Below are 18,405 nucleotides of genomic sequence, written 5' to 3' on the forward strand. Positions count from 1 at the left end.
GCTTATATCAACTCACTTAGTCCGTCTGGTAAAAGGTGTGTACACATAATTTCTCCAACACCCAATCTCGGATCAAGTTGAAATTTCGCACAATTATTTTTGTACCTGACAAAACAAGAATCAATTTTAAAAAATTAAAAAAGCAACCACTTAGTTAATGAACTATTGGGAAAATAATTATTTTGTTTTTATCGTACAAGGTAAAGAAATTGTACTGACTGATGTGGGTATATATTGAATTATTCCCCCCTCCTGAGGTGGCTTACGATATGATTTCGAACTCAAGTCGTGTAATGTATTTAAAAAGCGATCACAGTAACATTTACACAGGTACACCATTCTCAATCCCCTTTTATTTTTCCCAAATGGTCCACACATGTGATAGGGTTGTAGCGCATTGAGAAAGTTAAAAGCAAGAAATTGTGATAAACAAAACAATTGGTACAAATATTTCTAATTAAATACATTTATGATTGCAATTCTAGATTTACTACAAATTGGATGACATGACTGATCCAAACTATTTGATACAATTAGACATAATAGAAACTTTGTTGTTTTGCCTTTAGATTTTTTTTAAATTATCTTGGCCGTATTATATTTTTTAAACTTTTAAAAACTACACTGCGGGATTCTACAGCTATCCTCCTGGTCTCAATCTGGTACGAGAGGGGGGGAGGGCGGCCAATTTTTTTTTCCATTTTCGGGGGGCCATCGGTAAGAGTTTAAGAAACGTTATGCTAACTCATGCTTTCATAATGATAATGGGTGTCATATCTAGCTCCTTATTCTTGTCATCAGGTGAGGTCTGTGATATGAGCGCCATTCCTGAGAGCATTGACAGCTTCAGTGAAATGCTAGTTACAATGGACAGCAGCAGAGCATAAATTGATAAGTGAGAATCTCTGTAGAGCAGTGAGTTAAAACAAAATATCCACTGAGCAGTAAGTTAAAACACAATATCCCCAGAGCAGGGAGTTAACCCATATCCTACTTTGTACACTGGCAGTGTACGTTTCTAAAAAATGTATATTAAAAAAACTCTTAATTTTTTTTCTTTTATTTCTTTTCTTTTCGTTTAAAAACATGTTCGTCTACATTTTGCCACGTGCTGTTTGACTTTTACAGTTGCGGTTTATTATTTTATTGCGCTTGAAAGTGACAAAGTGACAACATTGCCTAAATTAAAATGAAACCAGTTCGTAAAATTTAAGTAATAACACATTTATATAAATATTTTCAAATAAAACGAATTGGCTTAGAAACATAAAGTATTCTAGTATCATCATTCGCGGGCACGTTGCCCTGCCTCATCGTGGCGCCCGCGTGGAAACGGCCATTTGAGGAAGTGGCTAGGCTAAATGGGTAGCAACACAGGACTCCCGTGGGAATGCCCACGGGTAGACGAGAGTCCACCCATTGCACGGGCGGGGTTGTAATAAAGTCCCCACAAACACGTCACCAATCCATGCGCTGTTCCTCAAAGGGACCGTTACATAAATGGCGGATCCCGCACAGTTAGCTTGGTACATTGAAGGAAAATGGCAGAAGTCCCCGGTGCATTCTCGGCCTTCGGCCGTGTCTCTAGTCCACGTGTCGGGGGCAGAACGCATCGGTCAACAGCAATGCCTTACATAGGCATTGTCTAGGGTCTCTCCCAAACAGAACTGTGTGTTCACACAGGTTTGTTTTTTTTTACTGTTTGGCGTCCAAACAGGTTTTTTTTCAAACTTAGAGCTCGAAGAGCCTTCGGCTCAGCTCTTAGACATCAACAAGTATCATCATTAATTCATAGATTTCACACTTGTAGCATGTTCTTTCCTAAAATGTAATGTTTGTGTGGCGTACACTGCCAGTGTTCATGGCAGGATATGCCACTGTAGGAATCAATTAAGTATAGATGAAGCAAAATAGATCAAGACATCATTCAGATCATAGATTTGTTAGTTATAACCAATATATCATATATTATTGCTACACAACCCATACACTCTTATAATAATTGCAAATTATAGAACTAGTTATGATGATTATAAGATTATTATTTGAAAAAATATAAACAATAATATAATAATTCCTTTTCTTGAAATTTTAGTTTTTTTTTTTTACTTGATGCAGTTCTCCTAGGCTCTAGTATTTCAACTGACTGCTTAGAATACTATTTGTTACATTATCTAATTATAATCTCATGGATGTATGGTTATGTGAAAAAAATATTATAATAATAATTTATAGAATATATTTTTTTAGGGTCTCAAGTAAATATTAACAGTTTACAAAGTCATCATTAAGAATCAAAATAAGAAACTGATTTCTGATAATAAATAAAAAAATTAGACAAAAACATGATAGAGGTTCAGCGACATTATAATCTTACAATGTTATTAGGTCCTTATGTTATATCATAGTATTTTATGTTTACCCCTAAGACACCATTATTTATTATGTGTAGTTATTTTTACAACTAAGTCACAATTTATTAGTATAGCTAATTATCACAAGGAAATTGAGTCTATAGACTTTATCAAAGCTAACAAACTTGAAAATGCCAAAATGATGACTGCGACCCAATGAATACTAAGTAAAAATTATCAGTTTGTATTAGAAAATAAATTCGTCTATGCATTTTATTCATTCTTTACTAGGTACAGAATTTCTTTAAGAGCATTGCGTTTAGCGAAGACATACAGTATATCATAAAAATTCTGTTTCTTACATTGATCACGTTTAATAGCAAGAATTACCAAATGCTTCAATCTATCTACGAGAATTGTTGACCTCAAGTAATTTTTCATTAGTTTGAGGTGCGAGAAGCTTTTTTTACTTGATTCTTCAAATGCGGGTATTGCATAATGGGATTTTTTTATCGCTCGTTGGATTGGCGTTTTCTATAATGAATGACACCCCAAAACGAAAATTTTTTGTCTATATATTTCAATAGATTTTTATGAGTTTTCTAAAGATTTTTAATTATTTCCGGAGATTTCCAGGACTTTTTCGTATATTTTGTGGTAAATCAGGAGAACTCGGGAAATCTGTTATAAGTTATAAAATGGTTTAAATTAATAATTTACACCTATGAAAGTGCTTGGACCACTGTGGTCGCGTAGACAAAAATTAAAATGTAATAAAATATAATTGCAATAACATATCCATATTAATTATTATCCACTATAAACTTAATTAACAATTAAAAAAAAAACACTATATAAATTTCCGTATGATAAAAATTTGAAGTTTGGAATAGTTCTTTTCCAGACTGCGCTGCTCAAAACAACGAACTATCACCTTTTCCGTGTCGAATTCTCCAATTTAAATTGCGACTTCGTTTTTCATATTAATCTTATTTCTTTCTGCACTCAATACAAACTATTGTGTCATTTTATTGCATCTTAGTAGTGTCTGTCTTATATCAACTGCACCATTGAATCTGCATGTCAGATGATTTGGAAAAGAAATACGTCTATCTGTTCAAACCACAACGTGATGCGAGGTTTGCTTGATAATCAAACACAGAAAATTCAGATCTTAGATAAAATGAATGTTCTCATTCATCTATTCATTTCGATCTTATCAGCAGAAGACATCTTGATAATATTGTCATCTGAGTATGTGTCCTTGACATTCATGACGTTGTTGTTGTTGGCATCGCTGCTGTTTAGTTTGTGGTTGCAGGATGTTGCTTGGAGGAATGTGGTATTAGCTTGGAAGCATGTAGTATTATCGTGGAGGCATGTGGAATTAGCTTGGAGGAATGTGGTATTATTTTGGAGACATGTGGTATTATCTTGGAGGAATGTGGTATTATTTTGGAGACATGTGGTATTATCTTGGAGGAATGTGGTATTATCTTGGAGGAATGTGGTATTATCTTGGAGGCATGTGGTATTATTTTGGAGACATGTGGTATTATCTTGGAGGCATGTGGTATTATCTTGGAGGAATGTGGTATTATCTTGGAGGCATGTGGTATTATCTTGGAGGCATGTGGTATTATTTTGGAGGCATGTGGTATTATCTTGGAGGCATGTGGTATTATCTTGGAGGCATGTGGTATTATTTTGGAGACATGTGGTATTATCTTGGAGGAATGTGGTATTATTTTGGAGACATGTGCTATCAGTTTTGAGGCATGGAGTATTAGTTGTTGATAACAACAAGGCTGCTTCGGGTTCTATTTGTGAAACCTGAAAGGATGTGGGTTCTACCAGCGAGGAGTTATGATGGCCTATCCCTGTCTCGTTTGCGACTGTAAAATGATCTGAGTTGCCCAAGGTTGGAGTCGAGGGTGCCGAAGACTCAACATCTTCCTCAATTGGCGGAAGGCTAATACTCAACGTTGATATTGAACCTCGATATTTGTGAATTCTGGTGGAAAAAGAAACACATTTATAGACAATTTGAATCTTTTACATTCACACCCACACTTACCCACAAACACACATACATATTATATATGTATGTATCCGACAATTTATAGAAGGCTTGAAGATTGAAGGCAAAGTAGGAATTGATTTCTCCATTTCCAACTTTGCCTAGTAATAGTAGTATAGATTGACTAGAACTGCTTTGAGTCCTACACATTGAGTAATAAAATATCTTCTGCGTTTTAACATTATGAGTCTCCACTATAAATTAGTAAGTAAAGTACTCCCTTTCAGACCTTGCGATCTATGGGAATAATAATGTAAAGGTCATCTGTTGGGCAACGGTAAACGAGCTGGGTGTCATGTGGTCAGCACAACGACCAACCACTTTTACTTACCACTGCTAATGTCAGGTACCCATTAGAGTTCAACGAACTCAGGGGCGTCCTTAAAATCCCGGAATTAAAAATTCCAGTCTTCACCGAGAACCCAGGACCTTACGGTTCGTAAGCCAAGAGCTTTACCCCTCAGCCATCACCACCCCACTCCACTTGATTAGAGGATTGTGGTGGTTTTTTTTTTAGCTTGAATCTTGTGCGTGTCGAAGTTTACATTCAATGTGAAGACGCCAAGCATGCATTTAGTATTCTTTCTTTCAAGTATCTCGGAGGAAAAAAAAATTAATTCACTGCAACAATATTTATCTTTTGCAAATATTTTTTCATAAACGCACTTTACTATTGAAAGTATTTATATTTTTAGTTTAGGAGCAATTGCCATTCTTTAAATATAGAGATAGCACTGGAAGATGTGCTAACCAAGGATCTTCAGTTAGCATTCCGTTTGTAAGATTTGTAAGATTTTACATTTAAAAAATAAACCGCTCCCCCACCCCAACCCCCCACCCCCCGGGGTCAAAAAAGTTTTGTATACTGTTATAAACCTGGTGGTGACACAAATGGAGGTAGTGGTATATGTGTAATCAGCCGACGCAAATTGCACCAGGCCAGCGCTAGACGAGTGGTCAATCGTGACGAGTCAAGATGGTCAACTGCGATGACTGGTCGTGTGATTAACCAGAAGGGTCGAGCGATGTTCCGTCCTGTTCTAGAAGGCCAGTAGGGATCCTATATAAAAGTGGTGAATGTGTCAGAGTCAAGTCACTTCACGTTACCTCGCAACTACACATGTCGGAGTCAAGAACCAGTCTAGGTGAAGTCAGTCTGGAACAGAGAGTCAAGAACCAGTCTAGTGTGAAGTTGGTCTGGGACAGAGAATCAAGAACCAGTCTAGGTGAAGTAGGTCTGGGACAGAGAGTCAAGAACCAGTCTAGTATGAAGTCGGTCAGGGACAGAGAGTCAAGAACCAGTCTAGTGTGAAGTTGGTCTGGGACAGAGAGTCAAGAACCAGTCTAGGTGAAGAAGGTCTGGGACAGAGAATCAAAAACCAGTCTAGGTGAAGTAGGTCAGGGACAGAGAGTCAAGAACCAGTCTAGTGTGAAGTCGGTCAAGGACAGAGAATCAAGAACCAGTCTAGGTGAAGTAGGTCTGGGACAGAGAGTCAAGAACCAGTCTACTGTGAAGTCGGTCAGGGACAGATAATCAAGAACCAGTCTAGGTGAAGTAGGTCTGGGACAGAGAGTCAAGAACCAGTCTAGTGTGAAGTCGGTCTGGGACAGAGAGTCAAGAACCAGTCTAGGTGAAGTAGGTCTGGGACAGAGAGTCAAGAACCAGTCTAGGTGAAGTAGGTCTGGGACAGAGAGTCAAGAACCAGTCTATGTGAAGTCGGTCTGGGACAGAGAGTCAAGAACCAGTCTACTGTGAAGTCGGTCAGGGACAGAGAGTCAAGAACCAGTCTAGTGTGAAGTCGGTCAGGGACAGAGAGTCAAGAACCAGTCTACTGTGAAGTCGGTCAGGGACAGAGAATCAAGAACCAGTCTAGGTGAAGTAGGTCTGGGACAGAGAGTCAAGAACCAGTCTAGTGTGAAGTTGGTCTGGGACAGAGAGTCAAAACCAGTCTAGTGTGAAGTAAGTCTGGGACAGAGAGTAAAGAACCAGTCTAGTGTGAAGTCGGTCAGGGACAGAGAATCAAGAACCAGTCTATGTGAAGTCGGTCTGGAACAGAGAGTCAAGAACCAGTCTAGTGTGAAGTTGGTCAGGGACAGAGAATCAAGAACCAGTCTAGTGTGAAGTAGGTCAGGGACAGAGAGTCAAGAACCAGTCTAGTGTGAAGTCGGTCAGGGACAGAGAATCAAGAACCAGTCTATGTGAAGTCGGTCTGGGACAGAGAGTCAAGAACCAGTCTAGTGTGAAGTTGGTCAGGGACAGAGAATCAAGAACCAGTCTAGGTGAAGTAGGTCTGGGACAGAGAGTCAAGAACCAGTCTAGTGTGAAGTAGGTCAGGGACAGAGAGTCAAGAACCAGTCTAGTGTGAAGTAGGTCAGGGACAGAGAGTCAAGAACCAGTCTAGTGTGAAGTAGGTCAGGGACAGAGAGTCAAGAACCAGTCTAGGTGAAGTCGGTCTGGAACAGAGAGTCAAGTGCAAGTCTAGGAAGAGGCGGAGAGTTGATACAGCGTTACATAGTTGATACGTCGGAGTGTGAAGCTTTTGTAAACTCGTGTTACGTTGTTGCCAGTTGTACAGTATTGGTTGTGACTTATTGAACATTAAACCATTACGTTGTTTTTTTAGCTCTGAGTTGTCAAGTTCTTTAAGTTGATGGTGTCGTGTGGTGCAGTTTGCAGAGAGCCTGGATAGTGAGATTTGTTACAATACAAACGACAAATGATGGGAAAAAATTAAGCGTCTTAAAGTTGTCTTGTAAGCCAAAGACCACAGAAAAGATGTACTACACCTGTATGGTAAAAAACCGCTACATGGAATCCAAAACGGAAGCATTTCTGAGAAGCAGGAATTTCCATTTGGCGACTTTGGATGATAAAACTGTGTCGGGCAATTTATGTTGCCATCTGGTGATGACGGAATATAATACTGTGATGGCTTCCTCATGATTTCGTCATATGATGGTGGCAATGAGGATGTGTAGTAAATATGTTTCTGGTTTGTTATCCGACCTGGACAATGTTTAAAGAGAATGTAATTTAATAAAATTAATATGTTAAAATATATTACTTAATATGTATCTATGTAATCTTAGTTTTCAATAAAAGCGTTGTGATTTATTTCAAGAAATGATACTAGTACTATCTTGTAGAGTATTAAATAGAAAAATAAGCATACCAAAAACTTAATAAAATGCAATGACTACGAATTTGAGGTGTTTAGAAAAGAAAAAGAAATATTTTATTTATCTTTAAAAATTGTAACTACACTCTTGTCATCGAAAAAAAAATCATTCAAATCCACCAGAGATACTGAATAAAAGAGTGGGCTATTTTCAGTATTTAATTTTCGAAACACTAGTCATCTCCCATTTAACAAGACTGAGACTACTTCTTTCAATTTAAAGACTAATACAAAATAAAATGCAATATTTCTTGTTGACACCAGGTGACATATAGACGTATAGTTGAAAGCGAACAAAAAAATGGAATACAAATGTAGATTTGGGCACCACATAAGAGTAAACACATTATACCTGCTGAGCTTCGCCTAGAAGATACTGAAGGATGAATAGGTGGACGTTGTCTTGCAGGCTGCGTCTTCCTCTGACAAAATCTGTTAAGAAATCTCTCTCGTATTCTTCGGTTCAGGAAGGTTCTCAAAAGCCATGCCACTATAAGTAATGCTATGAAAGCTCCCCCAGCAGTACCAATCCATGTCCCCACTTTTACTTTTTGAGAGTCACTGCAAAAGAACAACTCTCAACTAATTCTGCATCAAAAACTACTAAACTTTGTACACATTGACTCTTTAACCTTGAGGATCTCAATGAACGTATTAACAGTTGTGTAAAAAAAAATATCTTATCTTATATATTACAGACGTTACTTCAAAAGAGAAGATGATAACGTCCTATGCGTATTCCTATGTCAGTCTAGTCATGCATACTAATCAATTATTAAAACTCTGCAAATGCATTGGTTTTCCTTGCTGACCCTGACTCAGGCAACCCATTCCATGCTATAATACCAGTATGGAAAAAAGGAGTATTTGTACACATTTGTCCTAGCATACGGAACAAGGAATGTGCCTTTATCTTTGTGTCTTTCTGAGTATGTTACTTTTTGTTTTTCTATTTGAAGATTATGGTTCAGTGTTTTATGTATAATTGCTACTTTACATCTAAGTCTTCTTTCCTAAATGGTTTCTACATTGAATGATTTCACTAAATGTGTTACTCTAGTCAAATGTAACTACTCGTTTATTATGAACCTCACTGCTCTATTGTGTGTCTGTTCTAGACAAATGTATTTTATTTTTCTCATTCGAGATCAACTTACCTGCTCTCTGGTGCATTGCATGTGGACATACCTGTGAAAACAAATTTGTTAAACTCATCTTATCTTCTCTGATTAACTCTTCCACTCTTAGAAAGAGAAAAGAAAGACAGGGAGAGGGAAACGGTCAGGGACAAGGAAGACTGACATAGAGAGATAGAAATTATAAAAAAATATCAAAGACATTGAGAGAGACAAAAAAAAAAACACTGGCAAAAAATAGACACAAATAAAACAAGATTACAAAGAGAGTTTGTGTTACACAAACACAGAGGCGGCCCCCGTCGAAGTCGGATCCCTGTCGAATCTGTATATTCGCAAATAATATTCAAGAGGTGATTTAATTTTGATGGTCAAAAGTAATAATGTTTCAAAGATTCATTTGCCGTAAATTTAAATTTAAATTAAATAAAAAATAGTAGATTTGTTTTAGTATATTATAACATTGCAATATTGATCAAAACGTTTGGAAATGAAAATCTACACTTTTTTTTTTACACTTTAAGTTTAGAAATTGAAATTCTACATCTTAATCTAGTCTATTTTAGTCTAAACTAGATCTAGAAATTCTAGATCTAGACTCTAAAATAATTTTAATTAGAATATAAATCCAGATCTAGATATAATAATAATAATAATAATAATAATCTTTATTATCCGTAAGGAAATTTGTCTTACAATTTGTGCATTACACCAAACAAAAAACATTATAACTATAAGAAACCAAAGTCGACATTCACACCAGACTCACTCATAATTTACATGTGACAAAGTTTATACCAGATTGTTCTTATTTAATGATTTGATTGCCAGGGGAACAATTGTTTGTGTCTGTTTGTCTTTGCTATCGGTGTCTTGTATCTCTTCTGTGATGGTAAAATCACAAAATCCTGACACAAAGGGTGATTCTTTATTTCGAGGATCTTGTTAGCTTTTTTATAGACGTTTGTCTCAAACAACTGCCCAAATGGGTTTTGTTTTTTGCCAATGATTTTACCAGCAGCATTTAGGATTCTATAAAGTTTATTCTTATTTTTAATGCTCAGATTGCCATACCAGGCAGTGATATTGAAACTTAAAATATTGCAGATGTGAGCGTGATAAAACATAGCCAAGGCCTTTTCGCTAACATTAAACGAGGACAGTTTTCTTAGTAGTCTTAATCTTTGCTGCCCTTTTTTGCTGATATAATCAGTATTTGCAGTAAAATTTAGTTTATTGTCTAGGATAGTGCCAAGGTATTTAAAGGTTTGCACAATTTCAATAGTCTCTCCAGCTACAGAAACAATATCATTTTCCTTCTTGTCCCTACGAAAATCGATTATCATTTCTTTGGTTTTTTTTACATTTAATAATAAAAAATTATCTTTACAGTATTTCTCAATGTGTTCTAATTCTTTGAAATACTCATTTACGTCTGAGCTCTCTGAGAGCAGGGCAAGAAGAGCCGCATCATCAGCGAATTTTGTGAAGGAGCAACAAGAACTATCGGATTGAAAATCATTGGTGTACAAAATGAACCACAATGGCGATGTTACAGCCCCCTGGGGCGCCCCTGTGTTAACTATGCGTTCATTAGATATAACATATACTGTAATAAAAATCTAGATCTAGTTTAAAAAATCTAGATTAGATCTAAATCAAGATATCATTCCTTTTTTAAACGCGAGTCACATAACGAGGCTTAATAAACATTACTATACCGAGTTCTTTTCATTTGAAGAATTGATTCCATATAACGTCAGAGGGAAAAAAAACACTACGTCACACGGCCTAGCTAGACTAAAAATCGCCTTCATCATTACGAGCCATTTATCGAGTGTTCATAGACTTTGGTGCACAGAGTGCGTTCTTTAAGCATTTTATTTAAAGATTTCATTCCATATGACGTCAAAGGAAAAAAAAACACTACGTCACACGGCCTAGCTAGAATAAAAATCGCCTTCATCATTACGAGCCATTTATCGAGTGTTCATAGACTTTGGTGCACCGAGTGCGTTCTTTTAGCATTTCATTTAAAGAATTCATTCCATATGACGTCAAGGAAAAAAACAACACTACGTCACACGGCTTAGTTAGACTAAAATATGTTTTCATTAATCCGAGAAACTTTTCGAGGGTTAATAGACATTGGTGCACCGAGTGCGTTCTTTTAACATTACATTTAAAGAGTCCATTGATATGACGTCAAAGAAAAAAAATTCCATTACCTCACTATAGGCTAGTACCGGTACCATAAAAAAATGTCTTTATTTACACGAGATATTTAACGAGGGTTCATTGACATTGGTGCACTGAGTTCTAATAGAATTTATATAAAGAGGATCAAAGCCGCATTGTTTTTGCGTTTTATCCGTCAGTCGGTCTGTCCGTCATCTTGATATTAAAAAAAACAACTAAAAGTTATTAAAAATTGATCAACCTTTATTTTACGTTTCAAAACATCGCAATAATTTTTAGGTATAAACACAATTGAAAAGTTTATATAATAGATTGTTCCGGATGTTTGTATAAATAGTAAAAGAAAAAGAGAATTTCAGATAAATGTAATACCGTTAATTAAATTTTTTGGATGGTCTCGTACAAAAATTAGATGTACTACAGCCATGTGGAGAGATTTTCATACCTTACTTTGGTGTTTGGATTCTGTTTTCCTTAAAAATCGGAACATAATATTAACGATAATTAGATTTTTTAATGTTTTAGGTAGAAAGTTAAATGTACTGTAAGAGAGTAGTGAGTTAAAATATTTTTCATAAAAATCCGTAAAAACATTATTTCGTAAATGAGAAGATTATTTGTTTATTAATTAGAAGAGGGAGTTCAAACAATTATTTGGCGTTAGTAGATTTTTAAATAAATTCGGAAATTTCTGGCGACGATTTGTAAGAAACAAAATCCGGAACTTTCTTTATCGATTACAAAACTTCTATGTTATGTTTCAGCAAGAAAATTAAATGTCTAAAAAGTAATTTTCAGTAATCAATTCTAGTAAATTACTTTTTTTTTAAGCCCTGAACAACCTATTGTCGATATTTTAAAAATTTGTTTAAAGATGAAAATACGGAACAATTTGATATTGATAACCAAATAATATAAGTGTAATATTAGTAAATTATGCGATTTCAAACAATCATTAGGCATAATTCATGTTTTATAAAACAATATCCGGAACATTTTTACACTTAATGAAATATAAGTCAGTATAGAGATTTTGATTTAGCATTAATATGCTATTTACATAAAAAACGGAACAACATATTATTGATAATGTGTTTTTGCAACGTTTATGCATGGAAATGGAATGTAATATAAATTAGAAGAGGAAACAAACATTTGTTTGGGTTGATTAGTTTTGCACAAAAAAATCCGGAACAATCAATTTTTTTAGATACTTAAAACTATTGAGATGTTATGGGAGGAACATTAAAGGGTAAATCAGATTTTCAATAGCTTTTAGAGTTCTAGTTTTTTTAATCTAATCGTGACGGACAGACCGACCAACAGACAAAATGCACAAAAATAATCTTCTTTTATTCAGATGGGGGCACTAAACAAAAAATAAATAAAATCTGATTTTTTAAAAAAGTTTAAGGAATTGGTTTAGAACCTGGTCATATTGCGACGTTACGCTACTGCACGAAAATCGCTGCATAAAAAGTCCATTTAAAAAAATGTGCGTGATATTTACATACAAAGTGCATTATTAGCCTTTATAAACAAATAGAAATGTTTTCTTTTAATTTTAGCAACTAGTTGACCAGAATAAACTTCTTTAACTATTATTTATATTTGTTGTAAACATTTCCTGTTCATTTTAAAAATATATTTGACTTAGTGATACTGAAAATACACCAAATTTGTCCATCTTTGTTAGCATATTGTAACATTGCCTCCCTTACATTTAGGTAATTGTTTTAAAATTGGTGTATTTTTATGAAAAAATTGCTTGCATAATTAATTTTATAAATTAAACGGTTTGCTTTTAGAAAACCAAAAGTAGCCGTTGCACCTAAACTTTTCAAGCCGCATTAAATGATGAAATAATATTTTTCATATCTCTTCTAGTTTTCGAGATCTGAGTGTGACAGACGGACAGACGGACAGACGGACAGACGGACAGACGGACAGACGGACAGACGGACAGACGGACAGACGGACAGACGGACAGACAGAAGACGGACAGACGGACATTTTACACAAACCTAATAGCGGCTTTTTCCCCTTACGGGGGCCGCTAAAAAGAGATATAGAAAAAGGGAAAAAAAATTAGAGATAAGGAGAGAAAAAAAGGAAAGAAAGAAGAAAAGATACAAATCTCTGTTTTAAAAAAATCCATAGCATGACGAGCCAATTAGCTAAAATACACAAAACGATTGCATTATACATGCATACAATTTGTTACCCATAAAATTATCTCTAAATTATACAAGAACATGTTTTGCTATTACTTTCATTATTATATCCAATATGCAGTGTTATCAGTCATTTTATTAACAAACTACAAACCCCAAGGACCTACACTAAACCAATTGCAAAGTAAATATTAAATATTTTCTTACCTACACTCTCACATGAAGACATCTTTCAGATAAAACTGTTTGGTTGTTTCCTTAAAATTGTGTATGCACTAAATTAAATGATATCTAGGTCTTTGTTATTTTATTCTTGACGAAATAATCTATATCTTGTCATGTAGGCAGAATCCGTATCAAAGTTATCTCCCTTGTCATGTTCAACTTGAATATTGTCTCTGGCATCGCTCGACCCACATTTCAACTATATCCTATTTGTATAAGCAATAGTCTTGTTCACTTTATTTTTTTCCAAGTCTGAGATAAATGAAAACTGGTATGAGATTAGTGATTAATTAATTAAATAATATTGGCTTAACTAACAAGGCCTACGCACTAAAAAAAAATACTATACAATTCTATGCTATACTACTCTGATGTAGATGACGGCAGCTGGCAGCAGTGGGCCTCTGAAAAGACAGCCTTTAGAAGTCTCACGAAGGTCGCGGAACGAACATTTGAGGCCAAAAGAAAAGCCGTTGCCAAACACAGCTCCAAAGACTAAAATAACTTAATAAATATGAACTGGATTTGCATGGTTACGAGAAACACCCGTTAGTGTCATTTTCATCTACATCATATCTACATCAAATTACAGGCAGTCGCAGATCAAAATCAGATTGCAGGCAGTCGCAGGTCTACATTAGATTACAGGCAGTCGCGGATCTAGATCAGATTGCAGGCAGTCGCAGATCTACATCAGATTACAGGCAGTCGCAGATCTACATCAGATTGCAGGCAGTCGCAGATCTACATCAGATTACAGGCAGTCACAGATCTACATCAGATTACAGGCAGTCACAGATCTACATCAGATTGCAGGCAGTCGCAGATCTAAATCAGATTGCAGGCAGTCGCAGGTCTACATCAAATTGCAGGCAGTCGCAGATCTACATCAGATTGCAGGCAGTCGCAGATCTACATCAGATTGCAGGCCGTCGCAGATCTACATTAGATTACAGGCAGTCGCAGATCTAGATCAGATTGCAGGCAGTCGCAGATCTACATCAGATTACAGGCAGTCACAGATCTACATCAGATTACAGGCAGTCACAGATCTACATCAGATTGCAGGCAGTCGCAGATCTACATCAGATTACAGGCAGTCGCAGATCTACATCAGATTGCAGGCAGTCGCAGATCTACATCAGATTACAGGCAGTCACAGATCGTCCTTTAAACTTTTCAGAGTACAAACTAATATATGTTAATTTCACAAAGTGTAGATGCTGTTGCAAGTATCACGCCCATAGAAACACTGTTTGCCTAACCCGACACGTGTCACAGATTTATCATCCATTTATCACCCTAATGAAAGAGACCATATCTAAAACAAAGGTGAACATGTTGCTGTGAATAATATGAAAATCTTGCGACAGATTTCTGGTCGAGCTGAAAACGATTCAGAAACAGATCTCATGAAGGTACCGCCTCAACATGACACTGAATGGAAAGGAAACATTATAGAAACTCAGGGGCCTGAAGGATTCTGCGGTATAAAGGAGAATCATCGCTTTAACACTCTGAACTATCATCTAACCATTCAGGTGGATCGCTCTGCTGACTGTGCTTTGGAACAGAGACGACATATATTTGTGTCTTATGTCATACTTGTTGTTTATTTTAGTCGTTAGATATGCAATAGTAGTGTTTGTCAAAGGGGAAGATGTTTAATATATTGTTTAGTTAAAATATGGGACCGTTCAGATGTATACTGTATTATATAAGATAAGATAAGATACTATTATTTCTGTAGAGAAAGAAGGATGTTGACATGTGATGTAATGCTGTATATGAGTTAGTTCCCATCGCGTATAAGAAGTGTGTGTTGTTGTTTGTTATCTACATAGACTTATATATACTATATCTAGACTGGACATGGAGATTTTTTAACACTACAAAAATATCGTGAAAATTTAGTAGAAAGTTGGATCAAGGCGTTGTTTTGTCAAGTAGTTAAAAGAAGTGAAGTTTTTTTTTTCAACCCTAGCCTTTGTAACATAGGCCTATAATTTAATTTTTTGATCTAGATCTACTAATGGAACATCAAAAATAAGAGTAGGCCTACTCTCTTCTCATAATTATTATTTTGCAATTTTTAGATACATAATCTAGAAAGATCTAGGTAATCAATCTATTTAAATGTACATAAGATGATTCAAATCAACATGAATTATTTCCATCTAGGATTTTTTAAACATTATCTCAATGGAAACAAACAGGAAATGGCTTTGTTTCATATATTTGCGTGAATATCCGAGTAATGATTTTCCATTATTTCTAAACTTTGATAACTAAAGATCATTACTTTTCTAAGACAGAAAAGATTGATTGAGGCGACTCCCCTTAGAGCCTGAAAAAAGAGTTTACGTACATAAAAACCTATATATGTATAGGTCTGTGAATAGATCAATTGTGGATAAGAATTTATTTCCGGTTTCCAGTCGAGATATAATATATAAGTCTATGGTTATCTAATATAGTCGAATAAAGCCTGAGTATGTTTTGGAACTCGGCCTTGTTGTTTGCTATTTTTACTGATATTCAATAGTATAAAAACATATTTTTTTTTTTTAAATTACCAAAAGAAGCGTTATAATTAGTCTTTTTTTTTTCAGGGCTGTCGGCAGACCATAGCCCATATGTGACCGGTAGGATGAACTCGTCTTTCTACCAATGGCAGCAAAACAAGAAAAATATGTTCTAACGTGTTCATTTATGAGAACTATATCAATAAAGTCTTAGTATTGCATTTCAACATTAGATTCTTATCAGACCAGTAAAAAAAAAAAGAAAAAAATTCTCAAAACACAATAAGGAAAACAAAATATTAAGAGCTCACCTACATTAGGTTCACTATCTGGCCTAATTACGATTTTGCTCCCCGGAAAAAATAAGATATATATTTTGCAGAAAATGTTGAAGTATTTATTAATATAAATTTCTTGGTAGTTTCTTTTCTCTCTAACGACGATGATGTGTGACAAAAGCACAAAAGAATGCACAGAACCTCTTGTAAACAACTAGACCAGCTCTAAATCACTTTGACTGTCTTTGTGTTCAGGCGACTATGTGACAAGGTTAACAAGCCCACGAACGGTTCATTGACACTAACCGAATTCACATTGAAGCCGGAATCAGTTCAAGTTACGATGCAGTTGTTTAATTTAAGGACAAACAGTGGATCTCAAATGTGTATTTGGTAGGGTCACATTTCATAGAGGAACAGGAATAGGTCAACTGATTCACTAGCTTCAGTAAAATTGAAAAGTAACACTGCTAAACGAATATGTATGGAGTTGGTGCCTGGACTAGAGCAGATACTAAACAATTACTATACAATAGGCCTTGTGTTCATTTTTTTAGTGTGAGCTATTATATATTTATTTGAAAAAGCAATCAAATGTTTAATGACAAATACAAATTAAGAATCAGTGTAAAGACTATGACATTCAAAATAGTGTGTATGTTATGAGACCTGGTTGTCGAGGTGTTTCAGGGGAGGTAAAGAATAAGTATACATGATCTGATCCAAAACAGACTAAGTCAGTTTTAATGATAAGCTTGAAAAGGGAGGGAACGTCTGCCCCACGCAGGACATGTAGGAAGAGCAGAGACGGCAAAAGATTTAGCCAAATATAAACAGAAATATCTTTGTACGTGAATTATTATTTCTTAAACTTGTCATTTAATGTCACTTCTGACACATTTGTATATCTGTCTGCTAGAAAGTTGGTACAAGTTATTTCTCACACACCCAATGAAGTCAAAATTTGCACAATTATATCTTGTACCTGACAAAACAAGAATCAAATACAAAAATAATCGGTCATTTAACTATTGGTAATTTTTTTTTATCGAACAAAAAAAAATCGTAATGAAAAAAATTTGATTTACGTAGAACTAGCCTCCTTAAGGAGATTTGAGACATGGGTGAACACGTTTTTTGTTTATTTTTAGGCGTTCCAAAAAAGATCGCGGTAACTCCCTTCTTTGCCCCTTTCCAAATAAAGCCCAAATAGCATAGATCATTTCCTGATGCCCGCACAAAAAAATAAAAAAATCATATGTGTTTGTGCGTGTGTGTGTGTGTGTGTACATAATTAATCCCTTCATTAGCTAGTGGGAAAATTGTAGACTCCCCGCCATTGCTAGCAAGGGGAGAGCGACGTGAGCTCCACCAACGCGTGGCGGAGCCCCGCCGCCAAACACAATTTCCGGTATTTAAAGCAAAAAAATGGATGTTCTGAGGTATCTACAGTGTATTATCCTGCTATTAAAAAAGTTTTATTTCAAAAACCTTATGGGCTATTTTAACTGACTTAGATCCTCCCTCGCCGTTCTGCGAATTGGTCGGCAAGCTGCTTCCACAAAGTCTGTCACTGGCAATGTCTGCTCTGAGGACCACCATGAAACTGTAGCGCCAAGTTATATCCCGGTCTCTATAACTGACTCCTAAAATCCGTCTTAGCCATCTTTGTTGAGCCACATTTAGACTTTTTCAATTTTCGGCAGATGACTGTTCACTGCACTTTATTAATGGAGCCCAGCCACTGGTAGAAATTTGTAACCTCTATGGCTACGCGCTTGAAATTAGATTTTATATCATCAATGGAAGATTTATCGTCAAAATCATTTGGTTGGAAGGGGGGGGGGGGGGGTAAACTAAAAAAATCTGTGGCTTTTTTTTTTTTAATTCCAAACCCCATTTGCTACGCTCATCGAATTTGGTGATGTAGTTTGCTTTAGAATAAATAATTTTCAACCTCAGAATTCTCTGTATGGGGGTATTTAAACTCAAAACATTCAGAAGGGGTTTTAAACTTTTAAAAAAAGCCTTCTGGAGGAGGGGGTTTAAGCTCAAACATCCACCCTTGACTTGGCTACGTTCATAGAATTTTGAGTGTGTAGTTTGCTTTTTTTTATATGGAAGAGGTATATTTTTTAGCTTTAAACGCCGCTGAAGGGGGGTTGAAACTCAAAACCCCCTATGGCTACGATCATAGCATTTTGAGTGTGTCATTTTCTTTTTTTTTTATTCAAGGGGTATTTTTTTTAGCTTCA

General features: G+C 35.7%; 2 protein-coding genes across 3 annotated transcripts in view; one reads left to right on the top strand and one right to left on the bottom strand.

Annotated features, from left to right (window-relative positions):
• Window positions 1–1,053, top strand: part of LOC106053734 (uncharacterized) — a 14,889-nt gene extending 13,836 nt beyond the window's left edge. Inside the window, exon 6 of the mRNA XM_056027683.1 lies at window positions 802–1,053. Coding sequence (XP_055883658.1) covers window positions 802–887 — 86 coding nt within the window. The 3' untranslated portion in view covers window positions 888–1,053. The remainder of the gene's footprint in view (window positions 1–801) is intronic.
• Window positions 334–16,459, bottom strand: LOC106072874 (uncharacterized). Of its 2 annotated transcripts, none has more exons than XM_056027681.1 (6): window positions 16,188–16,459; window positions 13,330–13,599; window positions 8,771–8,801; window positions 7,966–8,174; window positions 7,222–7,441; window positions 334–4,368 (listed from the first exon to the last, which is right to left on the bottom strand). In XM_056027681.1, the coding sequence occupies exons 2-6, from the start codon at window positions 13,349–13,351 to the stop codon at window positions 3,552–3,554; spliced, it is 1,299 nt and encodes a 432-aa protein (XP_055883656.1). In that variant the 5' UTR covers window positions 13,352–13,599; window positions 16,188–16,459; the 3' UTR covers window positions 334–3,551. The 2 variants fall into 2 exon arrangements, with proteins under 2 accessions (XP_055883656.1, XP_055883655.1); XM_056027680.1 differs by having other exon boundaries at window positions 16,184–16,459.
• Window positions 16,460–18,405: the final 1,946 nt, after the last annotated feature.

The sequence above is a fragment of the Biomphalaria glabrata genome, chromosome 4, assembly GCF_947242115.1.
Source record: "Biomphalaria glabrata chromosome 4, xgBioGlab47.1, whole genome shotgun sequence".
In the NCBI taxonomy this organism is placed as follows: domain Eukaryota; kingdom Metazoa; phylum Mollusca; class Gastropoda; family Planorbidae; genus Biomphalaria; species Biomphalaria glabrata.